General features: G+C 34.7%; 7 protein-coding genes across 7 annotated transcripts; 2 read left to right on the forward strand and 5 right to left on the reverse strand.

Moving 5' to 3' along the window:
• Positions 1 to 7: 7 nt before the first annotated feature.
• Positions 8 to 7330, reverse strand: FDP41_006255 (uncharacterized protein; the record flags this gene model as incomplete). The annotated part of the gene is made up of 1 exon (XM_044709870.1): positions 8 to 7330. One exon carries the CDS (start codon positions 7328 to 7330, stop codon positions 8 to 10), a length of 7323 nt encoding a protein of 2440 aa, XP_044559494.1.
• Positions 7331 to 7562: 232 nt separating this feature from the next.
• FDP41_006256 (uncharacterized protein) lies at positions 7563 to 9884 on the forward strand (the record flags this gene model as incomplete). The annotated part of the gene is made up of 1 exon (XM_044709871.1): positions 7563 to 9884. The coding sequence occupies one exon, from the start codon at positions 7563 to 7565 to the stop codon at positions 9882 to 9884; it is 2322 nt and encodes a 773-aa protein (XP_044559495.1).
• A 125-nt stretch (positions 9885 to 10009) lies between these two features.
• On the reverse strand, positions 10010 to 10918 carry FDP41_006257 (uncharacterized protein; the record flags this gene model as incomplete). The annotated part of the gene is made up of 2 exons (XM_044709872.1): positions 10010 to 10704; positions 10777 to 10918. 2 exons carry the CDS (start codon positions 10916 to 10918, stop codon positions 10010 to 10012), a joined length of 837 nt encoding a protein of 278 aa, XP_044559496.1.
• A 114-nt stretch (positions 10919 to 11032) lies between these two features.
• Positions 11033 to 13663, reverse strand: FDP41_006258 (uncharacterized protein; the record flags this gene model as incomplete). The annotated part of the gene is made up of 1 exon (XM_044709873.1): positions 11033 to 13663. One exon carries the CDS (start codon positions 13661 to 13663, stop codon positions 11033 to 11035), a length of 2631 nt encoding a protein of 876 aa, XP_044559497.1.
• Positions 13664 to 15032: 1369 nt separating this feature from the next.
• FDP41_006259 (uncharacterized protein) lies at positions 15033 to 17776 on the reverse strand (the record flags this gene model as incomplete). The annotated part of the gene is made up of 2 exons (XM_044709874.1): positions 15033 to 17376; positions 17538 to 17776. 2 exons carry the CDS (start codon positions 17774 to 17776, stop codon positions 15033 to 15035), a joined length of 2583 nt encoding a protein of 860 aa, XP_044559498.1.
• A 586-nt stretch (positions 17777 to 18362) lies between these two features.
• Positions 18363 to 20345, forward strand: FDP41_006260 (uncharacterized protein; the record flags this gene model as incomplete). The annotated part of the gene is made up of 2 exons (XM_044709876.1): positions 18363 to 19250; positions 19383 to 20345. 2 exons carry the CDS (start codon positions 18363 to 18365, stop codon positions 20343 to 20345), a joined length of 1851 nt encoding a protein of 616 aa, XP_044559499.1.
• Positions 20346 to 20481: 136 nt separating this feature from the next.
• On the reverse strand, positions 20482 to 22365 carry FDP41_006261 (uncharacterized protein; the record flags this gene model as incomplete). The annotated part of the gene is made up of 1 exon (XM_044709877.1): positions 20482 to 22365. The coding sequence occupies one exon, from the start codon at positions 22363 to 22365 to the stop codon at positions 20482 to 20484; it is 1884 nt and encodes a 627-aa protein (XP_044559500.1).
• Positions 22366 to 22445: the final 80 nt, after the last annotated feature.

Genomic DNA, 22445 nt, shown 5'->3' on the forward strand with positions numbered 1-22445 from the left:
AACATATTCAAGGCACGTGATATCTTCTCATGGCAATGGATTGAATGGGTTTCGATGCAATGTATTGCATTGCAGCTGCATAGCTCATTGAAGAGCTGACACCAGAACCACCACTCGAACCACTCACCACAACACTTCTAAATCTTGCCCATACATTGGCCATATCTGGTAATTCAATTTCACCACCACCACCTGGATGACCATTATTTCTATGGAATGGCATGATAATACTATAAGAATCCCACATGAATGCCAAATCACCTGGAGTTGAAATGGTTTTCACTGCAACATTCACTTCATGTTGTAAATTTGCAATTTCTTCTTGACTTGAATCCAAAGAGAATGAAATCATTCCACACACAGGTGATGAGGAGGATGACACTTCAAATTGATCAAATTTCAATACCTTATTCAAGGCACAACAATGTTCATAAATAACATCCGCTGTGACCGTATTTCTCAATCCAAATAACATTTCAATGGTTGGTAGAGATGAATCTTTGAATGTGATTTGAATGACAATGTCTCGTTTGTGAAGAATGAGAGATAAATCTGGAGGAGGAATTTCAGAGGAGGAGGAGCCAATGATACTACCACTCCTAGCACCACATTGACCACCACCACCACCATCTGAAGAAGAACTGCCACCACCACTCATTCTCTTTTCAATAACCATTGGTAATTGTCGATAGTGTGGAGATATCATTTTTCCAATGACAAAACATTTGGTTAATAAATAATAACGTTCTTGATTGGTATGAGTGGTAGAAGAAGAAGAACTGCCTCCACTACTTATACTCTGACCACCACTGCCACCACTTGTGCTCGATGGTGGCACAAGAGCACTTGGACCTGTTCCTAATAATAATGCACCTCCTTCAGCCCAATAAGCTACTTCTCCTGGTAATAAATAATCTCGATAGAATCTTTCATGTTCTCGATCTTCATCAGAAGGTGTATAGAGTTGTGGTAAATTGAAATATAATAATTTTCCAAATGGAGGCATAAAAACACCTCTCACAGGCATAATGTGTGCCATAAATTTGGTTAAATTTGGAAATTCTAAATCATACAAATCAATATCAATAGATTGTGATAATTCTGGAATATCTAATGATACACGTGGTAATCTCACCAATGAAATGGTTTGTTTTGTAACATTCTTAGTAATATTTCTTGTTGAAAGTGGATAAATCATTTCACCAAAAATATTACAACATTGATAGAGTCTAATTTCATTCTGAACAGAATACATTGTTTTTGAATAACCAATGACAATGGAAAGACCATCAATCCAATAAGCTAATTCACCATTTTTAACTTCTGATCTTGATTCTTCTTCTAAATCTGTGATTTGTTCTACTTGTGGAATGGCAAAATAAATAATTCCTTTACCACCACTGGACACTTCAAAGGATTTCATTGGAAGAGATCTATAAATAGCACTAGCAGTGAAGGAATGATCATCCAATTCCACATAAATTCTTGTATCTGTTTCATTCATGTTAATAAGCATGATACGAGAAGGTGTTGAATTTTTCTTAATTTTCTCTTCTCGTTGTTTGTATTTGGTTTGCATGAGTTGTTTTTCCACAGGTTGAGGTTTAAAGTGTAGAATAGGATTGGTTGCAGCAGAGGTGGTTGTAGAGGTGGTATTAGAAACATCCATTGATGCAGAGCTGCTGGTAGTAGTAGTTGCAGATGCAGTAGCAATAGGTGCATGGATAGCATTGGAAGAACTTGCCTTGTTCACTTTTGGAATCTTATCTTGAGAATTGAGTACTCCACTACTACTCAATGGAGTGGTGGTTGTGATACTATCTCCCAATTTAATCTTAATCTTGGTAGCATCGAGGGGTTCAGGTTGTTTCTTTTTCTTTTTTGTCGTTTCTGAAGAGGAGGAGGAGGAAACTGTAGTGGTGGTTGTTGATTTTTCACTCTCTCTTTTTCTCTTCTTTTCAGAATCTCCACCACTAGTACTACTACTTGTAGATTTCTTCTTTTTACTCGATGATGACTCTTTCTTGGATTCTTTCTTTGATTCAGAGGATTCCTTCTTTTTCTTTGATTCTTTCTTTTTCGATTCTTTCTTTTTGGATTCAAGAGTTACCACAGGTAAGGTAATGGTTGTTGCAGATGGAATGTTGCTTGTTGAATTCGAACTCTGATCCAAAGTGGTGGTAGTCGTTAGATCAGCACTAATACCACCACCACTACCACTACCACCACTATTACTACTACTACTACTAACACCACTCGTTGTTGATTGTTTTTTCCTTGAACTTGCCCTTATTATTGACTCTTCTGGAATGGGTGGTGTGATAATCATCTTTGAGAGATGACTTGTATCAAATACTACAGGTGGATATTCACTCTTCAAATATTGATGACTCTTCAATTGTTGTGGTTGAACAATTTGTAAATCTGAAATACCTTGTAGAGAGGGTGCAATCATGTAGGAAGCTAATAACTGTTCATTCTTTGATGAAAAGAGAGTACTATAACTACTATTGGTACTACTACTACTACTCTTACTTTTGTTACTCTTGTTACTACTTGTACTCTTGTTACTACTACTACTACTACTAGTAATACTTGTACTAGGTGTCGTCACATGAGTGTTATGAGTGTTGTTGAAATATTCATTCAAACTTGTCAATAAATTCTTGATGGAATGACTCACTTCATCATTTTCACAACAACACAAGGGTGTTACTTGATCCCATAGAGCACGATACACTTCAACAATGGCTGATCTCAATCTTCGATCGTATTGAGTAGTCGAGTTTGAATTTTGTAAAAATTCCCAAACACTCTCTACAATCTTTACATTGTTGGGATGAGGAGATCGAACATCCAACAAGAACAATGCAAGAGGTGATACCTTTTTCACAAAATTCAAATGTACTCTTCCTTGTTGGGAATGTTCATTGAATTGCATTAACATTTGAGCTGAACTCTTATAGAGTGCATTGGAGAGTATTTTAGAAATTTCATATTTCACATGAGGACATTCATGTTCATCACTCATTAAAGATAGATACTTGTTTAGAATGAGATGTCTTACATGATTCAATAATTGTAATTGAGAGTGTTGAAAATGTCTCATCAAGTATTCACTCATAGTCTCTTTGGCTAATTGGAAGAGAGTATAATCTTCTTCTTCGTTCATTGTCATACCATTACTACCAATAATATTATTATTATTACTACTAGAACCATTACTACCAATAATATTTTTGCTAGTTGTAGGAGTAGTAGAAGTTGCAGTAATAGTAGAAGTAGTCGCATTGTCACTATGGGTAGCACTATGAGTAGCATGATTCGTTTTCAAAATTGGATCCATCATCATCATCATTATGAATTCATTATTATTATTGATTCTAGATGGATTTACCACCACAAGAGAATCTAAAATATTCAAAATACATTCCCATGCTGCAAATCTCACATAATCCGATTGTCTAAAATTGAGATATCTGTAAAATAAATCCAATTTGACACTCGATTTACCACTTGATTGTAAAAGAGAGAGTGCTTGTAAGGATGATACTGTTTTGACATGATGATAACTTGGAATTAAATCAGAATCAATCACTAAATACTTGTAAAAGATCTTTTCAATCTTTTCTTTAAATTTCTGATTGCTTGTATTCACTAAACTCAATGCCTTAATTAAACTAGCAATATAAAAGGATCCAGAGAATGGATTTTCAGAATCATCATTGTACTTGATTAAATCTAGTAATAATAGAATGACTTCAGGGAATGTTTCATTATTCACCTTTTCATCTCTAAAATTAGTGAGTGCTAATGGAATTTCTTTTTTCATGAAATATTCTGCAAAGTTTCTAAAATTATTTGGTTTTAAAAAGGATGGAGTATTCGATGGAAGGATGGATGGTGAATGTGTGGTGGTGGTGGTTGAGGTGGTGGTGGTTAGGGATGATGTGTTGTTTGGCAGCAATTTGGAAGATCCAAGAGTGGTCATATTGGTGGTGATACTGTTATTGGTCAGAGTGTTGGTGGTGTTGGTGGTCAGAGTGTTGGTGGTGTTGGTAGTAGGGATTGGAGTAATCGCCATTGGAGTGGTGGTGTTGGTAGTAGTCGTTGGAGTTGGAATCGATTTATCACCACTTGTTGAAAGAGTCGAATCAGCAGCAGCACCTCCAACACCTCCAACAGTACCACTCTGAATACCACTTGCATCACCACTCTGAATACCACTCTGAATACCTCCAACACCACCACCGGTATTTGAACCACTCTGAATACCACTCGCACTCGCACTCGCACTCGCACTCGAACCACTCGTCATTGCATAAAATTGATTCTTAAAATATTCAATCAACACATCGAGTGCCATCTTCTTTTCAATGGGTTGAGGTATTTTCGAGAGAGCATGTGCAGCACAGACTCGAATCTGATAAAAATACGATGAATCTCTAATTATATTCTTCAGTACATCAATGATCGGTTCTGTATCAGCAAAGAATGTGAGAGCCTTAATAGCTTCATATTGAGCCACAACATCTTTAACATCATTCAATTGATGAATCCACATTTCTTGTGTCTGTGAAAATGATAATACTTTGATCCAATCTTGTTCAGGATCAAATCGAATCCATTTGAGTGGAATTTTAATACGAACTGCCTCTGAAGTAGTACCACCTGTAATTTTACGATGATGTTTCTTGATAGGTTTTGAATTGATATGAAATTCAAATTGATTTTCTTCACGATCTAAATCAACAAGAAAATCATTCGGTGCACCTTCACTTTCTAAAATTCTAAATGTTACTTTTCCTTTAAAAGGTGGACATTCCGGATATGGTAATATTTGTTTCACTTTCAAATCCACACAACTTCTCATATCATCATATTTGAATGAAATTGCAAATTGTGGGACACCAGTACCATAAATCCAATAGGATGCAAAGGATTTCAAATCTACTGCATACTTCTTTTCACATGTCTTTAGAAATGAACTTGTAGAAAGTAAACGATCACTAAAACGTTTGGAATGTTGATCCGAATGAGCATTGAACAACATTTTGTTCAATAATTCTCTCATGTGAGAAGTAGATACTTGTCGATCAATCATGTACAAGACAAGAGGAGCCTTCTTAGAAATGTAATCATGTACATGTTGAGAATTTTGAGGAATGGCTCCTACACTCTCATTGTATAGAGACAATGTATGTTTTTCCATTTCTAGTAATTCCTTTCCTGATTGCATCATTTTAAATCTTTTAGTATTTTGACCAAATTCACTCTCATAGAATTGCCATGCTAAATATCCTGCAATGCCATCAATAAGCCAATAATCTGAAAATGTTTTTGGATGAATAAAATTACCAAAATATTGTTCAGCCAATAATTTTGTGAATTTGGTTCTATTTTCTTGAACTTGATCAATAATGTTTGGTTCTAAAATCATTCGATTGGAATCTACCAAACACATACAGGCAAAGGATGAATGTTCTGTATAACCATTCTCGATAAATACAACATTAAATGTTGTAGAATTGAATAAATCTCTATATTTGAATTCTAAATATTCTTCTAAAAATAGAAATGCTCGTTTGATAAATCCCAATGTATGACGTATGGATTCTAATGAATAATTTGGTAAATAGAAGGCATTCAATGTTAATTCATAGGGATGAGTGGTGAATGATGATGTTCCTACATTGGAAGTGGTGGCTGGTTGATATTGTTGAAGATGAGAACCAAGTGTCAAGGTCGAATACGAAATATTAAATGGTCCAACTGCTAGACAAACACTCGCTGGTGATAGGATCGAATGTGTTTTGAAATAAGAAGTTTTCAATGTTCCAGAATAGTTCTCCACTTGTCGAATTAATTCACCTGAACAAATGATCATACAATCTGCATGAGAAGTAATTTCAAAATCAAAATGATGATAAGATGATAATAAATCTACACATGGAAACCAACAACGAGCACCTAAGAGTTGACTTTGAGTGTACATGTGAGGATAGGATTGTGAAGATTTGGAATTTCTCTTTCCATTTTCATCAAATTCTGAAATATCTTCTCTTGTATCATTGGTTTCATCCATCATGATGGAATCATTAATGCGCATGGAATCACCATTTCCATTCTCTACTATACTTGTCTTTTGACAATTTACAAAATAGACTCCACTGGTTGGATTTTTTAAATCAAAATAGATTCTAATGGTAGTACTTGTCTTTTTCAATAATGGTACTTTAAATGTAATAGTAAGAGTACCTTCATTTTCAAGTTCATATTGTAATGCAAATTCTCTAGAGATTTGATCTAAATTTTTAGTAGGATGAGTTTCAATTTGTGTCAAAGAAACTTGATCAATGAAATGTTGATGTTGATGGGTGAATAATTCTTGAGAATTAAGAGTTCCACCACTGCCAACACCACCACTAGTACTAACACCAGATGTTGTTGTTCCATTCATCATGGATGATGGTTTATGCTTGTTGACATAAATGGTATGAACACCAGTGACATTTAATTGTAAACAATGTAAGGAGATTTGTGTAATGTTGTTATGAAGAGGTGTAAATCTTATATCAGTATATCCTACTAATGCTTGTTGATATAAATCAACATCTAATACCAATTTTTGATGCAAGACTTTGAATGGAAAACGAGGTTCATTCTTCTTTTCTTTTTTCTTTTTCTTTTTTTTTGATCCTCCATCTTGTTGTTGTTGTGAGGAGGAGGAAGAAGGTGGTGGTGGAGGAAGAGGAGTGTGTGTTGTTGTTGTAGTAGTAGTAGTATCAATGTTGTTGTTGGTCAGAGTGGTGGTCAGAGTGGTGGTGGTACTACTCTGAGTCATACTTGTTGTTGTTGTATTCATGTTGTGGTTGTTATTGTGGATACTCGTGGTACTAGTGGGCACTTCTGTCCTTTGACTTTTGGTCGTATCGGTTGGCTTGACCATCTCTTTGAGTGCTTCTTGAGATGTTGCAACACCATCATTACCACGATGATGAACCAAAGGTTGTTGTGATTGTGGTTGCATATTATTAGTAGCAGCAGCAGCACTCGTAGTAGATGGATAGTGTTGTTCTTGTTGTTGCTGACTGAATACCATCATCGGATCTGAAATTTGGTAAGTGTTTGCAAAAAAAGAGGGTAAAGTTGGTGCATAGAGAGGTGGTTGATGATGGCCAAAGCCAGCAATATTACCAGCACTACCAACATTACCAGCGAAAAGCATGTTGTTGGATGATGGTGGTGGTTGTACATTTGTTGAAGAGAATGATACAATCTCTTCATCAAAAGGAATGGTTGGAGAGGGAGGTAATACTTCGTCTTCCATCTTGTTGTTGTTGTGATTCAATGTTTCGGAAAAGAATGACGATGACTCGATGAAACACAATCTGGAAGAGTCTGGGTAAAAATACGATTATCAACAACCAAATGGCAATTTTTTTTATTAAAAAATTTTCGATCCACACAAAACAATCCATCCCCTCTCTGATATCATCATAACTCTCCAACAACAACAACATTATTCACAACAACAACAACCTCATCATCATCATCATCAAATGACTATCACCACCCCAACAACAACAAGTATTGAACAATTAATTCGAGAACAACAACATGACATTCCTCAACATTTAAATTCCATCAAGAAGAGAATGATTGAATACTCTTCTCGTAACTATCAAATATTTCTCAACAATGAAATGATTTTTAAACACATTAAATACGAATCGGAACAATTACAGAATCATGTCTTGAAATTATTAACTAGTAGTAGTAGTAGTACTATTACTGCTGCTACTAATACTTCTACTACTTCTACTTTGAATGAGATCAATCCAAAGGAAGAAGAGGGAGGATCATCTTCAAGACCATCACTTGAACAACTCTTCTTACAAGAATATCATCAAAGAGTTGAAGAATTCTCTAAAAATCATTCATCACCATCCTTTAGTGATTTGAAATCCATTGCCAATGAATTATTATTCATCACTACCACCAACCAGATCACCACTACTAATACCACTACCAATCACTATCATCATGTGAGTCGTATCACTCTCAACAAGAACAACAACAACACTACTAATACCAACACTCTGACCACTACCACTCTCAACACTACTAATACCAACACACATAATGACAAGAACAACAACAACAACAACACTACCATCACTTCCACCTCAACACTCCATTCTACTCTTCTTTTGGAACAATTCAAACAAGAATTGGAACAATTACAACTCTTCAATCAACAAGAATACAAACATGAAAAACATAAAATTCAATCCTCTTTTGATTACTATGATAAGATTCAATCCATTTTAGAATTACCTTCTTTATTAAGAATATGTATTCAAAATCAATTATATACTGAATCATTGGATTTATTTGATTCTGTTCATACTCTATGTCATCAATATCCAAATATATCATTATTAAATGATAGAATTATGAAAGAATGTGAGAATTTAATGAAATCAATGATTCAACAATTAATTAACAAATTGAAACAAGATTCATGTAGTATTAGAAATTCAATTCAAATTTTATCTTTATTGAAGAGAATGCAAGTCACTCAAAATGAAGATGAATTGAAAATATTATTTTTACAATGTAGAATTCATGCATTGAATCAACAATTTGAAATATTGAATCATTTGAATATTATGAATACTATTAATTATACTCCAAATAATACTTTTAATTATACTCCTAATAATAATCATCCAATCACTTTTGAATACATGATGAAATTAACAAGTCTATTTCGAAGTGGATGTTTTGATTTAATCACACAATACAAGTCAATCTTTTCAAGTCAGCAAACAACAAGTTCAATCACTAGTAGTAATGGAATGGATCCAATTCTCTCCTCATGTATGCTTTTTTTAATTCAACCCTATTTAAATACATTGAGTAGATTTTTACAAAGTCAAGAAGAAGAAGAAGAGGAGGATGAGAGTGATGGTGGTGTTGATGGTGGTATTGATCATGAGAATACAACTTGTCTCAATACTACTACTACTACTACTACTATTAATACTTCTACTATTAATACCATCATGAATCATATCACCACACCCAACACCATCATCACTGGTGAAGAATATAGAAAATTAATTGATGAATGCATGTTCTGTGGTAATACTCTATGTAAAATTGGAATTGATTTTAGACCACATGTCACACATTTATTTACCAAAAAGATTCATTCTAATTTTAAATCTTATTTAAGAATGGCTGTCCATCAATTCAGAGAATGTGTGGGAGTGATGGGAAATTACAAATGGAGAGAACACAAATTGAATTCACTCACCAATACTACTACTACGATCAATACTACCAATAATACTACTTCCTACTCTCAAACAAGAATATTAGAATATTCTCCATTAGCTGAACTATTGAATGATGTATTGAATGCATTGAATGAATTGAAATTCTCATGTCCCATCGATTTACTCTTCATCATTTCTCAATACGATATTCCAAATTTATTAATTGAACCTATTTGTAAGATATTCATTGAAATCAAAAAGAAACAATTACCATATTTTGAATATTCAGAAATTAGACATTACAAAGGAATGTGTCAATGTTTTTATGAAGATTTCATGACATGTGTGGCACAACATTTGAATTATTTTCTTATGAGTGGAAAGAGTAGTAGTTCTAATAGTAATTCTAATAGTAATAGTAATTCTAATAGTAGTAATTCTAATAATAGTAGTAATATTGTGAATGAGACAAGTCCTTCTATGGCCATAACCACAACAAGTAATGATGGTAATGTCCTATCCATCAATCTTTCTCAACCTCTCTTACGTTTTGATCCTTATATTGAAAGACTTAGAAAAGAAATTCAAGATCTCTAATGAGTGAAAGAGTGTGAGTGAAAGAGTCACATGACTTGTTACTACCCTCTCCCATCAGATAATCATTCAGCACCATCAGTCAATATGAAATACAATTTTGAATTATTTGTTCAAACAGATGTTTTTCATAATGGAATGCGTTGTTGAATAAAAGATCTTGTTGTTGTACTACTAGTAGTATTTTCATGTCCATTCTCTTCATCATCATGACTAGTATTATGATTATTATTCGTATTATTCATAGTAGTACTCTTTTCTTCTCTTCTTTGATAATGATATTCAAAGACAAATTCTTGAAATACTTGTTGATATTTCACTTTTTTAAATTTCAATCGATTTTCAAATAAATGAATCGATGCAAGATTAGTCTCTAATATTTTAGCTTCAAATATTTGTAATTGTAATTGAGAATGACCAAACTCCATCATGAGTTGAACAGCTTCAGTGGCAATTCCTTTTCTTCGTGCAGATTCTTCAGCAATCATGACTTCAATTTCAGCACGATGTTCCTCAGGTTCAAAATATTCATGTAAAAATAAATTGACATCTCCACACATGCCATTCGTGAGGAATGGAGTAAAGTCATCGTCGACGTGTTGATGATGAGAAGTGTGTGTATTATTATTATTACTACTACTTTCAGTATTGATGGTGTTACATTGATGTGTAACTTGCAAGTGGTGGTGGTGGTGGTGGTGGTGGTCAATGTGGTGGTGGTGGTGGTGGTGGTGGTGATTAAAATATGGATTTAAACTCTTCTCAATAACAATAAAGGTACACTTGCGCGCATCTCTTGTCCATTCCTTTTGCATTTCATATTCTTGATGATCATTTGAGTAGTGATTTGATAATTTTTTAATCATGGTCGACAAAAAACAATGTAAACACACACCTTCTTCCAATGTCAGTGGTTCGGATTCAGTCATTTCTTGAATGTATGAATTTTGCATCCATTCATGATACTTGGGGACATGTTCTTTCAAGTATGGCACAAGAACAACCTTCTCTCCGACCAAACATTCACTCATTTTCATTTTTTTTTGAATTCAAAAATTATTGTAAAATTATAAGCTCTCTAATTACGAAAAAACATTGTTTTTGTGTTGCATTTAATGTACAATAATAATAATTGTTTGGTACGGAACCTACTAGTTCTCTTTTTTCTTTTCAATATTCAAATAGATTAATGCTTCAGAAAGAGGTGGAATTTTTTCAGCAATAGCTCTCATGAATTCTCTTGGTGTTCCAATGGATGTAGTGACATCAGACAAGATATTCTTGAATTGTTCATTGGTAAACACCACACGTGCAGTCATTGTAGAATTGACAAATACTTGATCAAATTCACTTAAAGAAAGGAAAGCCAAAGGTGTTTCTGCTTTTGGACCAAATACTGCAAGTGCATTTCTATTCAAACTACATGAAAATGGAAGACATGCAGTGCTATTGTTGTTGTCATTTGAAAAGAATGAATAAGAGTATGACTTTTTAGCCACTAACATCCACATGCGAGGTTTTTCACTACCATTACTACTACTTGGGCTCCTTTTTCCATCATTATTCCTTGTAAATTCATGATCAGAAACACAATAGACTCTAAAGGATTTGTTTGGATCTCTATTCTTTGATGGTTCAATCCAAACAGTTGTTAAACTAAAATTGAAATTTCTTAATGGTTGAATATCATTACATGTTTGTGCAGGTAGTTGATATCCTCTTCCAATTAATACATTGGATGGAATGGATGTGGTGATCATGGTACTCATTGCACTCAATGTGTTATGAATGGAATCGGTATAGGTCTTGGTGATGTTAAGAGATTCATCAAGTTCCATCGATAATTGTTTCAATTTTGTTAAGGAAGGAATCAACCAATGTTCTGTGCTTTCTAATTGAGAGAGTGTCTTGTTGTAATTCATCATGATTCTTTCATGCAAATTGTAAAATATTCGATATAACTTTGATCTCTTAATCACATAGTCAATGGCATTTGAAATGTTGTGATTTGTTTGAAGAGAAGGTTGTTGCGAGACATGTACTTGATCGTTTGTGAGATTGACATCCAATTCTTGTAATTTCAACGGGGTGTTCATGGTGTTGTTTTCCTCACTTTTCAATGATGGATTCAAAGACTCTAAGGTGGACAGTACTGTATCATTGAGATTCGAAAAATCATTGTTTGTGGAATTATTCAAGTAGGAAGAGTGTTTTTGATCACTTGTGTTGATTTTTTCAGACACTTTTGTCATGTCTTGCAATTGTGTGGATGGATCCTCTGATGAATTCACCTGGAGGTTTTCTTGAGAGAGATTTGTGTGTTTCAAAGACCCATTATCATCTGTTAGATTCATCTGATTTTGTTCGCTACTTTCAGTTGATTGTATCTTTTTGGATTCAATGCTATCATTGGATTGTATCTTATTAGATTCAATGCTATCATTGGATTGTATCTTATTAGATTCATTGCTACTCTCAGTTGATTTTGTCTTATTAGATTCAATGCTATCATTTGAATCATTTGAGTGAATTGATTTCAAAATATCTTTTAACTCATTTGAAGGATTGATTGTTGTTGAGGGGAGAATGTGTGTTGGATGATTATTCTCACTTTGATACAAATCCAACTTATTGGACTCATTGCTTGTTGTTGGATTCTTATTCTCAATAGGGTTCAAAGTTTCCTTGAGATTATTGAGTTTCAAAGGTTCATCACTCTCTGTTGTTGTAATTGTTGGATGATTATTATTTGACAATTCATTCTTCTCTGTTGAGGGATGATTATTCTCTGTTAAGAGATGAATCAAAGAATCACTTTTCTCAGATGAAACTATCTTGTCATTCAAAGGTTCATTTGGATTCATTGACAACTCATTCGTTTCAAGTTCAGTTGAAGAAGATGCTTGTGGTTGCATGAGTTGAGATTCTTCAATCATTTCTTCCATGAGTTCATTCAATAGAGAGTTTTCTTCTTTCTCTTGGGAAAGATCTTTCAATTCTAATCCACTGTTTGAGGTCATGGGATTCTTCAACTCGTCGGATTCTTTCTCCTTTATAATTTCATCACCAATCAACTCTAGTTCTTCATTAAGATCATCATTTGAACTTTCGAATAACAAGGTATCATCGATGAAATCATCAACATTCGAAGTCTGTTCCAGCTCTTGTAATAAACTTTCTCCTTCCGTGAGTAGGTCATCCATAGGTTCCATCTCCAAAGGGAGAGATGAAGGAGATGATGAGAAGGTATTGGATGTTCCAGAGGGATCAGAGAAAGATTCCAATGAATGAGAAGCCTTATCACGTGCTGAGTTTTCCATCACAAACAAATGCATCCAATGATGTTTAACCCATTCCGAGATGCATTGTTCAAACAATCCAAAAAATTCGTAATTTTGAATGTAATCCATCAGATAAGGAATGCATACACTTTGATCATTAAGGAAGTAGAGAAATTCATGAATGTCCTCTAATATTCTTCTATTGTTCGGATCCTTAAAGATTTTTCGAAGGGATGATTTACTGTAATGATGTAAGCCTTGAGGGAAACCGTTAGGTTTTTGCCATATTTGGATCGCATGGCTCATCAATGATTTGTATTCATTGACTAAGGAAATGTCCTTTTGAGAACGACTCAAAGCAAATATTCTTTTTATCCATGAGAGATCATAGTTTGGATCAAATGTAGGTATGGACGCACTTTCGATATTCGGAGAAAGTACAAGAAAAACAACGATACAACTCAGAATGCCAAACAACAACAACAAGAACTGTTGTTTCATTTTTTGTGTCCTGTCCTTGCTGCCCGCATATGGCCGAGTGGTTTTTCTGGAACTGTGGCAGCCAACTGGTCCAGCGTTCGAATCCCAGGGGTTGCTGCTGTTATCGTGAGCAGTTTAAACACCTTTACTTCCGGGGTGCCTGCTAGGAAGTCACTACGTATCTTACGTTCGGCTTGTAAATAATGTACATAAAACCATCGAACAACGTTTATCATCGAATAAACCCATCCCTGAATTTTTTGTGTCCTGTCCTGTAATACTACATGAAGAAGTGTTAACTGTCGACGTGAGGAGTTGGCCTTTTCCACTCCCTTCAATTTGTCTTGCTTGTATGTATCGCAAAGGAATAATCGATGAGCTTACCGCTTGGCCCTAGCACTGTGGTGGTCAACGTATACCTCCCTTTTCTACCTACCAGTAAGGGTGGTGTTATTTGGAATATTGGCATTGTCACTTTTGGATTGCCCTCATATTGATTGTTCTTAATGATGTGGAATAACTATTTTCATCCAACGTTGGATCGATCAAGAATATTGGCTTCCCTGCTTGTTCGCTTCGCCGTTCAAAGGTAACAATGAGCGATTTTCGCAAAGATGGAACCAATCAGAGCCACATTCCTTTTCATTGTGTTAATTTCTCAAAACTTGCAAAACCTATTAATGCAACATTTGGTATTTTGTTTTAAACATTTAACAATTCTTGAATCTCGGTAAATTTTTGGACTGATGATCTGTTTGTTTCAATTTGACTCATAATTTTGGAAACATTATATTCATCGTCGTTTGTCCTCTTGATTAATTTTTGTTTTGCAATGTTAATATGTAAATAACTATTCCATTGTTTAAAATTACTATCATAAAACTTTAACCCGAGTTTATATCTATCCTTGGGATTTTGCCATATCTATAATGTGGCAACGTTTAGAATTGTTCGGGATTTAACTTTATATCTAAACATATATGTTAACAGAGAAATATTTTAGAGTTACGATGTAAGTTATTATATAATAACCATTTAAATATTCATTTACTAATTAACGGTTTATTATCTATCTGGTAATATTTGAAATCTTCAAGTATATCAGTTAATATGCTCCTTTTGTTGTTTAAATTCAAATATGTTAATATATTTATGGTAAAATAATAAGCACTAACAGAAAACTAATTTCTCTTTTTGATTGGTTTATTGAGAAATCACAAGGAATGTATACAAATGATCGTGTGACAAATAAACATCGCAAAACGAAACTTCATGACAAGAAAGGAAATTAATTGAAGGCCAATTATGATAATCGAATTGATTTACCAAGTCATATAATTGAAATATGAAGCCGAAAGTGTGGCAAAAATACATTGGGAACCTGCAAATTTTATTGTCTTCTGTATGGTGGTTGTTGTTGTTGCTGATATTGAGGTTGTTGATACACATTTGGATTGTAATAAGGTTGTTGTTGAGGAACAAATTGTGGTGGCACTTGACCATATTGACCAAATGCACCTCCTCCTTGCTGCATGTATTGAGGTTGTTGTTGATACTGCTGAGGAGTAGGAGGGGTAGGTTGAGTGGTATAGGCCACATTGGGCATTGTATAGGATTGAGGTTGAATGGTGGTGGTATTGGTGGTGGTAGTGGGATTACTACTACTCAGGCTACTCAGGCTACTACTCATTTGGGTTCTACTCTGAATACCACCACCACTCTGACTCATGGCCATATAATTATACTGTGGATCAATGGTCACACCACTCAATTGTTGTTGAATATTCAACATAATGTCTTGTTTTTCAGTCTTTCTTGCAAAGATGAAATCATCGACTCGATTCATCAATTTCCTTGTAATGTCTTGCATGGTCGTGTAGAAAGTAATACCTTCTTGTAAATTTGAAGCAATTTCATAATGTTTGTTAATTCCATTATACACAAATTGTAACAACTGTTCTCGTTGTGCTTGAAGAGAATTTTGTGATCGATGTTGTTCAAATAGTCGATTCGATTCTTGAATGGATTGTAAATAAGTATTTTCTTTTTGAGGAAAATCGATCAATAATTCTCTAAATTTAGATTCTTGTTCAGAGAGTAATTGTTGAACAGTAGATTCCAAATTGGATTGAGAAGAGAGTAATTTCAATTCAATTTCCTTATCTTGTAATTTGATTGAATTGGCAATGGATGTTTCAATTTGTAATTCCTGATCCAACAAGTCATCCAATTGTGCTAAATATAGTTTTAGATCTGAAAAAGACTTTCCAAATTGAGAAGATGATTCATTCAATTGAGAGAGAGATTGTGGCATCTTATCATTGAGTGAATTTGGATCAAGTGCCAACAATTTGAATACTTCTGAATTTTCATTAATCTTCTTTTCAATGAGAGAATCTGAATTGATGGCAATTTTCAATTTCTGTTGATAATCAGAGATTTGTTTTCTTAAATTAAATGTTAATTTAGAAGATTCCAATCTTGGCCATCGATTAGCACCATATTGAAGTCTACATTCTTCATCTTCTTTTTGTTCTTCATCTAATTTCTTTGTAATAGATTCAAGTTGTGTTTTAGTCTCTTGAGACATTTCATCCAATGTTTGTTTCAATTCATACAAACGATTGATACCACCTTCCAATTTGATTTTAGCAATTTTGGTATGAACATCCTCGGGGAAACCACTTTTTTGGTCAACCATCATAATGGAACCTGGTAAACCCATTTTAGATAATTCATTCCGAATATATTCACGATGTTCACGTGCTTGTCTAAACACTTCATTCATTCTCTTTTTAAGATTTTCATCAAATTTTTGCTTTGCTTCCATTACTGGAATTGGGAATAAATTAAAGAATGGATCTGCAATCGTCTTTTCTTTCAATAATTCAGAGAGATCATTCACTTCTTGAATCTTGGCCATACTCTTTGCCTCAACAAGTTCCAAATCTTTGAGTTCTGGTACTCGATCATGATAAATCTTTGAATTTTCAAGTTGAGCAGTTTGATAGAGTCGATCTAAAATGGTATTCAGTTCATCCATTGCCATTTTTAGCATGGCAGAAATGGATCGAGTCTGTTCAGAACAATCCACAAGACAATTCTGAGCATGAATAATTCGAGTAATTTCCTTTCCAATGGACATTTGTTCATGTAATTCAATGGCAATCAAATAAGATGCAAAGGCTTCATAATAGAATTGACAAAATCTCAAATAGGATTTCCATGTCTTGTCAAATAAATTCTTTGTGGTTTGACTTGAATCGATCACTTCAGCTGCTAATTTAAAGGAATGAGAGGCACCCATATAGAGTTTAGAGAGAATGGATATTTTCATATTCTTTTTATGAGCCTTCTCACAAATACATTGTTGAGCATTGGCAAGTGATAATAAAATTAAACACTCCAAGACTTCGGTCGTAAGATCCAAATTGAGTTTTTCAACAATGTTCGGACACACCTTTTTTTGGATGTATGAAAAGAGTCCTGCTGCGATTTGGAAATGTTTGGCTGCTTCTAGACATCCTTCTTCGGAGTTTCTATTTTGAGCACATCCCAATTGATGGGACAAGACAGCACTATTAAACAAGACATTGGCAATTTCAAAATTGGAATTACCTTGAGAGGTACGAGCACGAGAGAAACTATCGTACCATGAGAAGGAGAGTTGAATACGTTGAACACCAGTATCAATGGGAAAGTGATTGGCCAATTGCATGACATCGATGGCATATCTGTGTTGTTGTTGTTGTGGAATGAGAGTGTGTGTCATGATGTATGGTGATGAGTGGAATGTATGATGATTAGATGATTCATGGTGATGATGAGAGTTGATGATCAATAGGAGAGAGTTTTGTGAGATTCCAAGTAATGATGATAAATTCAATATACCTACCTAATACATAAATCTCTTGATCCTTCACTTCTCTCTTGAAGATTTCTCATTTCATTTCTTCGTTGTTGAATGGCAGCAATGGGTGTTTCATAATCTCTTAGAATATTCTCTCCGTATTGAATGGAAATGAATTTTGAGAGAGGTTTGACCAAATCTAAATGATCAGTCTTTTTAGTGAGAAGAGTTTTAATTTCCAATGGTTTGAAATAGGAAGGAGTAGTTGAATTTGAATTGGACATGAGTGAGGATGGTGATGGTAATACTATTAGAATTTTGATAGTTATCAGAATTTATATTATTCAACTCGCAAAATGTTGTCCACTCTCGAGTCTTTCAATCGTTCAATTTGGAATTAATCAGAAGGAGACGAAGAAGAAGCAGCAGCAGCAGCGATGGTTCTCGATACGGATGAGACTCGATTTTTTTTTAAATCTGATTTCCTTTTGCCTTTCCACTCGAACGTGCTCTAGAAATGAAATGGAAGGAGAGAATAATCATCCTAAGGTATCTTCTCTTTGTGAGAGAGGTCCACTCCTCCTATCCAGGCATAGAATCTCGAGATTGGAAGCTCTCTCCTTGATTATTGAAATTCCTATTCCTTCGTTGAAGAAGAGATGTGGAAAGAGGAAATTTGGAAACTGTTCTAAATTCCCAATGATTTAAGATGAAAGTTACATTAACAACCTTCCTTCGAGATAAAGTAGTACCATCCGATTCGATGCATCATGCCTTTGGAATATCATTTTCACACCTGGCAAATGCTCAGTCTCTCTCTCTTTCGCTCCCTCTTGTTGTTGTTGTTGTTCTATTCAAGCAAAATAAAAAATGATGAAACCAATTGTCAAATCCATTCTTCAATTTCTCTTCTTTGCTTTGATGGGTCTGATTGGTTTGTTGAGTGTGAGAACCTATCTCTTCATTCAAGAAATCAATCGGAATATTCAACAAGATTTTGATCCGAATCGTATCAAGGAAGGAAAATCACATGTTCAACATCATGGTTCATATTCCTCCTTTCTTCCACATGGATTCCAATGGGATGAAAAAGAAAGAAATGCTGCCATTCACAGATTACAACGAGCCATTCAATTTCCAACCATTCACCATGTCAAGGATTATGAAATATTTAACAAATTATTTGATCAAATGTTTAAAGACTTTCCATTACTCTTTTCCAACCATCATCATCATCATCACGGTGGTGGTGGTCCAATTCTCAAAGAAGTGACTCTTGATATTTTGAATAGTTTAAATGGTGGTGGTGGTGGTAGTAGTATTGAGAATATCAATGATGGGAATGGTCGTACTAGTGGTAGTAATAGTAGTGATGATGATGATGAGGATGAGAATGGTACTTCTTTTTCATCCAATCATCTTGCTGCACGTGTCTTTGTTTGGAAGTCAAATAACAACCATCAAAACAAACGACCCATCATGTTCACAGGTCATGTCGATGTAGTTCCAATTAATGATGAATCGAAATGGATCTATCCACCATTTAGTGGAATGATTGTCAATGATTCATCTCAACAACAACAACAACAACAATACTTGTATGGACGTGGTACATTGGATGATAAAAATGGTGTTTATGAAATTCTTGAAGCATTGAATCAATTGAGAAGAGAGAATTTATTACAACAACCAGATCGAGATATTTATGTAGTGATTGGAATGGATGAAGAAATTGGCGGAGAACATGGAGCAAAGAAGGTATGTGTGTGGTGTATTTGTGTGTTTGATTGGAGATACTGAGATCAGGATTGAAACTTACACATGTGTATGTTTGCATGATGTAACAACCCTTGACTGTCCCTATTTGTACAACAACATATTTGGAAATAGGTCACTTCTTACTTTTTAAAGAAAAATATCACATTTGCATTCATTCTCGATGAAGGTGGAATGATTGCCGATCAACAATTCCCAACCATTCATTCACCAGTAGCATTTGTAGCCAATGCAGAGAAAGGTTTTTGTAATTTTGAAATCAAAGTACAATGTGAACCAGGACATTCTTCAATGCCATCCATTCATCATACCTGTATTTCTAAATTAAGTAAGGCCATGATACAAATTGAAAACAATCCAATGAAAGCTCATCTCTCAATTCTTAGAAATATGATGAGTCAATTAGCTCCACTTTCATCCTCTCTTGTATTCAAGATGATTGCAGCGAATATGGATCTATTTTCACCTTTTTTAGATTTTGCTTTGAATTATTTAGGAGGAGCACCAAATGCAGTGACTCGTACTACCTTTGCACCGACCATTATTTCAGCTGGTGTTGCTGCCAATGTGTTACCTTCTACAGGTACTCTGTTAGTGAATACTCGATTATCACCCTATGATCGTATTGAGGATGTTTTGAAACATTTAGAGAAGATTTTGGGTGGTGTTGGCAATGTTGGAGATGCACCATCATCGACGACGACGACGACGACGACTACTCATACTACAAATAACATTACAATCACGGTACAAAAAACAACTTGTGATGAAGCAAGTCGTGTCTCATGCCACGATTGTTTAGAATTTAATATTATCAAGAAATCAATCCATCAAATGCAACCTGATGCATTTGTAGTACCTTATTTATTTATTGCTGGTAGTGATTCCAAGCATTATCGAAAATTAAGTGACTATGCTTATGGTTATTTACCAATGAGACTCATGAAGGCCAATCAAGATCTTGCTCGTATTCATGGACACAATGAGAGAATTAGTACTCAAAATTATTTAGAATCTGTCAATGTGTATGGTGCAATCATTCTCAATGCTAATGAAATGCTCAAAGAAAGACCTTAAAGACTCTTTATGATGTCTCTCAGTAAGGCCATTCATTCTTCTTTTTAAATGAATTCGTCAGTCACCTTAATATGGAACAACTTTTCAAATAGACCATAATAATATGGAAAAGGACAGACTTTTCAAATAACGTTATTTATTGATCCAAATACTCTTGTAAAACATTTGGTTTAAATCTCACCACAATGACTGAAATGTTATCCGTACTTCCCTTGTCATAGGCTAAATCTCTCAAAATAATACTCGCCTGCACAGGATCATTTTCAAATCGCACTGTCTTGACAACATCCTCTTCACTCACATAATCCCACAATCCATCACATGCAATGACAAGAAATTCATCTCGATCAAACATTAAATCAACAACCATCGTACTAGCATCACTAATGACATAGGGATGTAAAGATTTATCACCAATGGCTCTTGTCACTGCTAAACATGCATTCACTCGATTACCATAAATGGTACCACCTGCATCTTTGACACGTCTTCTTTCGTCAATTTCACTTGGACGATGATCCACTGTCAATCGAATAGGTTCACCACTTCTGCACAGCACTACTCTTGAATCTCCAACATTACCCACAAAGAGAGTTCTTTCTTCCACATATGGTATGTAGACCACACTGGCTGTACTTCCATCTCGAGTATCTTGACCTTTACAAATATTTTCATTAACTTCTAAAAATGTCTCTCGAATCAATAATGGAATAATTTCACGTCGACTCATGGTCGAGAGAGTATGAACATCCAAAACATCGATGGATTGTTCCTCTGTTTTTTGTTCCTTCTCCTTAAATTGTAAATGTTCATTCAAATACTTGACGAGTGATAAAGCCTTTTCAGTGGCAGCCTCAATTAATTCTTCTCGAGTGAGAATGGAATGTCCTTCCTGAACTTGCAATCTTTCCTTTTCATTCAATAGTCCGAAATATTTACTGCCACTACGAATGTAGTTGTGTGGTGTACCATTACTTGTTTGAGTAAGAGTCGTACCATTTGTAGTAGTAGTAGTAGTAGTAGTAGCAGTAGTAGTAGTGGACGACATCCTTAATGTTTCCTCGTTCTCTTCTTCCTCTTCTTCTTGTAATATTCTCTTCATTTCTAAAAATTGTTCATATTGATTCAATTTCTCTTTAAATACCAAATGAAGTGTTTCTGAAACTAATTTGGATGTACTGGATCCTCCATGTCCGTCGTAAATTCCAACAAAGGATTCATACTTGTTTTCAAATTGAACATGTTCATGTTGTCGAAAAGTCAATTCACAAACCAATGCATCTTCCATGGTGGATCTTCGTCCTTGTTTTTCTGCATATCCAGCAAGAAGCCAATCATTTTCTAAAAGTTCACTTTGAATAGGTTCCATTCGTATGGACATGGTATTTGCATTCTTACTCTTTCGTTTCATTTCAGATTTTCGTTGATTGCGTTGAGAAGTCATTCGTTCAATGTTTTCATAGGTCGAACTACTGGGAGAGGAGGATTGAATGGTCACAGAATTGGAATTGATAATGGTAATGGTGGGAGTTGGAGAGGAGGAAGTGGTCGTTGAAGTGGTGGGAGTTGTGGTGGAATTGATGGTATTGTTGGAGGTCGTAGTTTTAGGAGGGACAGTGTTGCTGCTGCTGATGGGTGATGATTCGGTGGTGGTGGTTATTTCATAGGTTTTACTTTCGGTGGTGATGGTGATGGAATTGTTATTATTCAGTACTACTTCTTCGGAACGATGATCATCGTCTTCGAGTAGTAGTACTACTTTATCATTACTACTATTTAATTTCATCATATCCGATACTTGATCCATGATATTAATAATGAGTGGTGATGATATTGGGTCTTCTTCTTTGACGAGTAATTGATCGATTTGATTGACCAATTGAAATGGTTTGTTTGAAGAGGAGGAGGAGGTTGTTGTTGTTGTCGATGTATGTTTTGTTTTTACAACCGAAGAAGAAGAAGAGGAGGGAGATGATGCGATTGTTGAATCTCCTCTGCCATGCTTCTCTTGTGGTGACATTTTTTGTGTTGTTTTGGTCAATGACATGTCCACAAGCTCAAAAAGCAAATGATTTATTTACTGTGAATGAATGTGAATAC

Source organism: Naegleria fowleri, assembly GCF_008403515.1.
Source record: "Naegleria fowleri strain ATCC 30894 chromosome Unknown tig51, whole genome shotgun sequence".
Lineage (NCBI taxonomy): Eukaryota > Heterolobosea > Eutetramitea > Acrasida > Naegleriidae > Naegleria > Naegleria fowleri.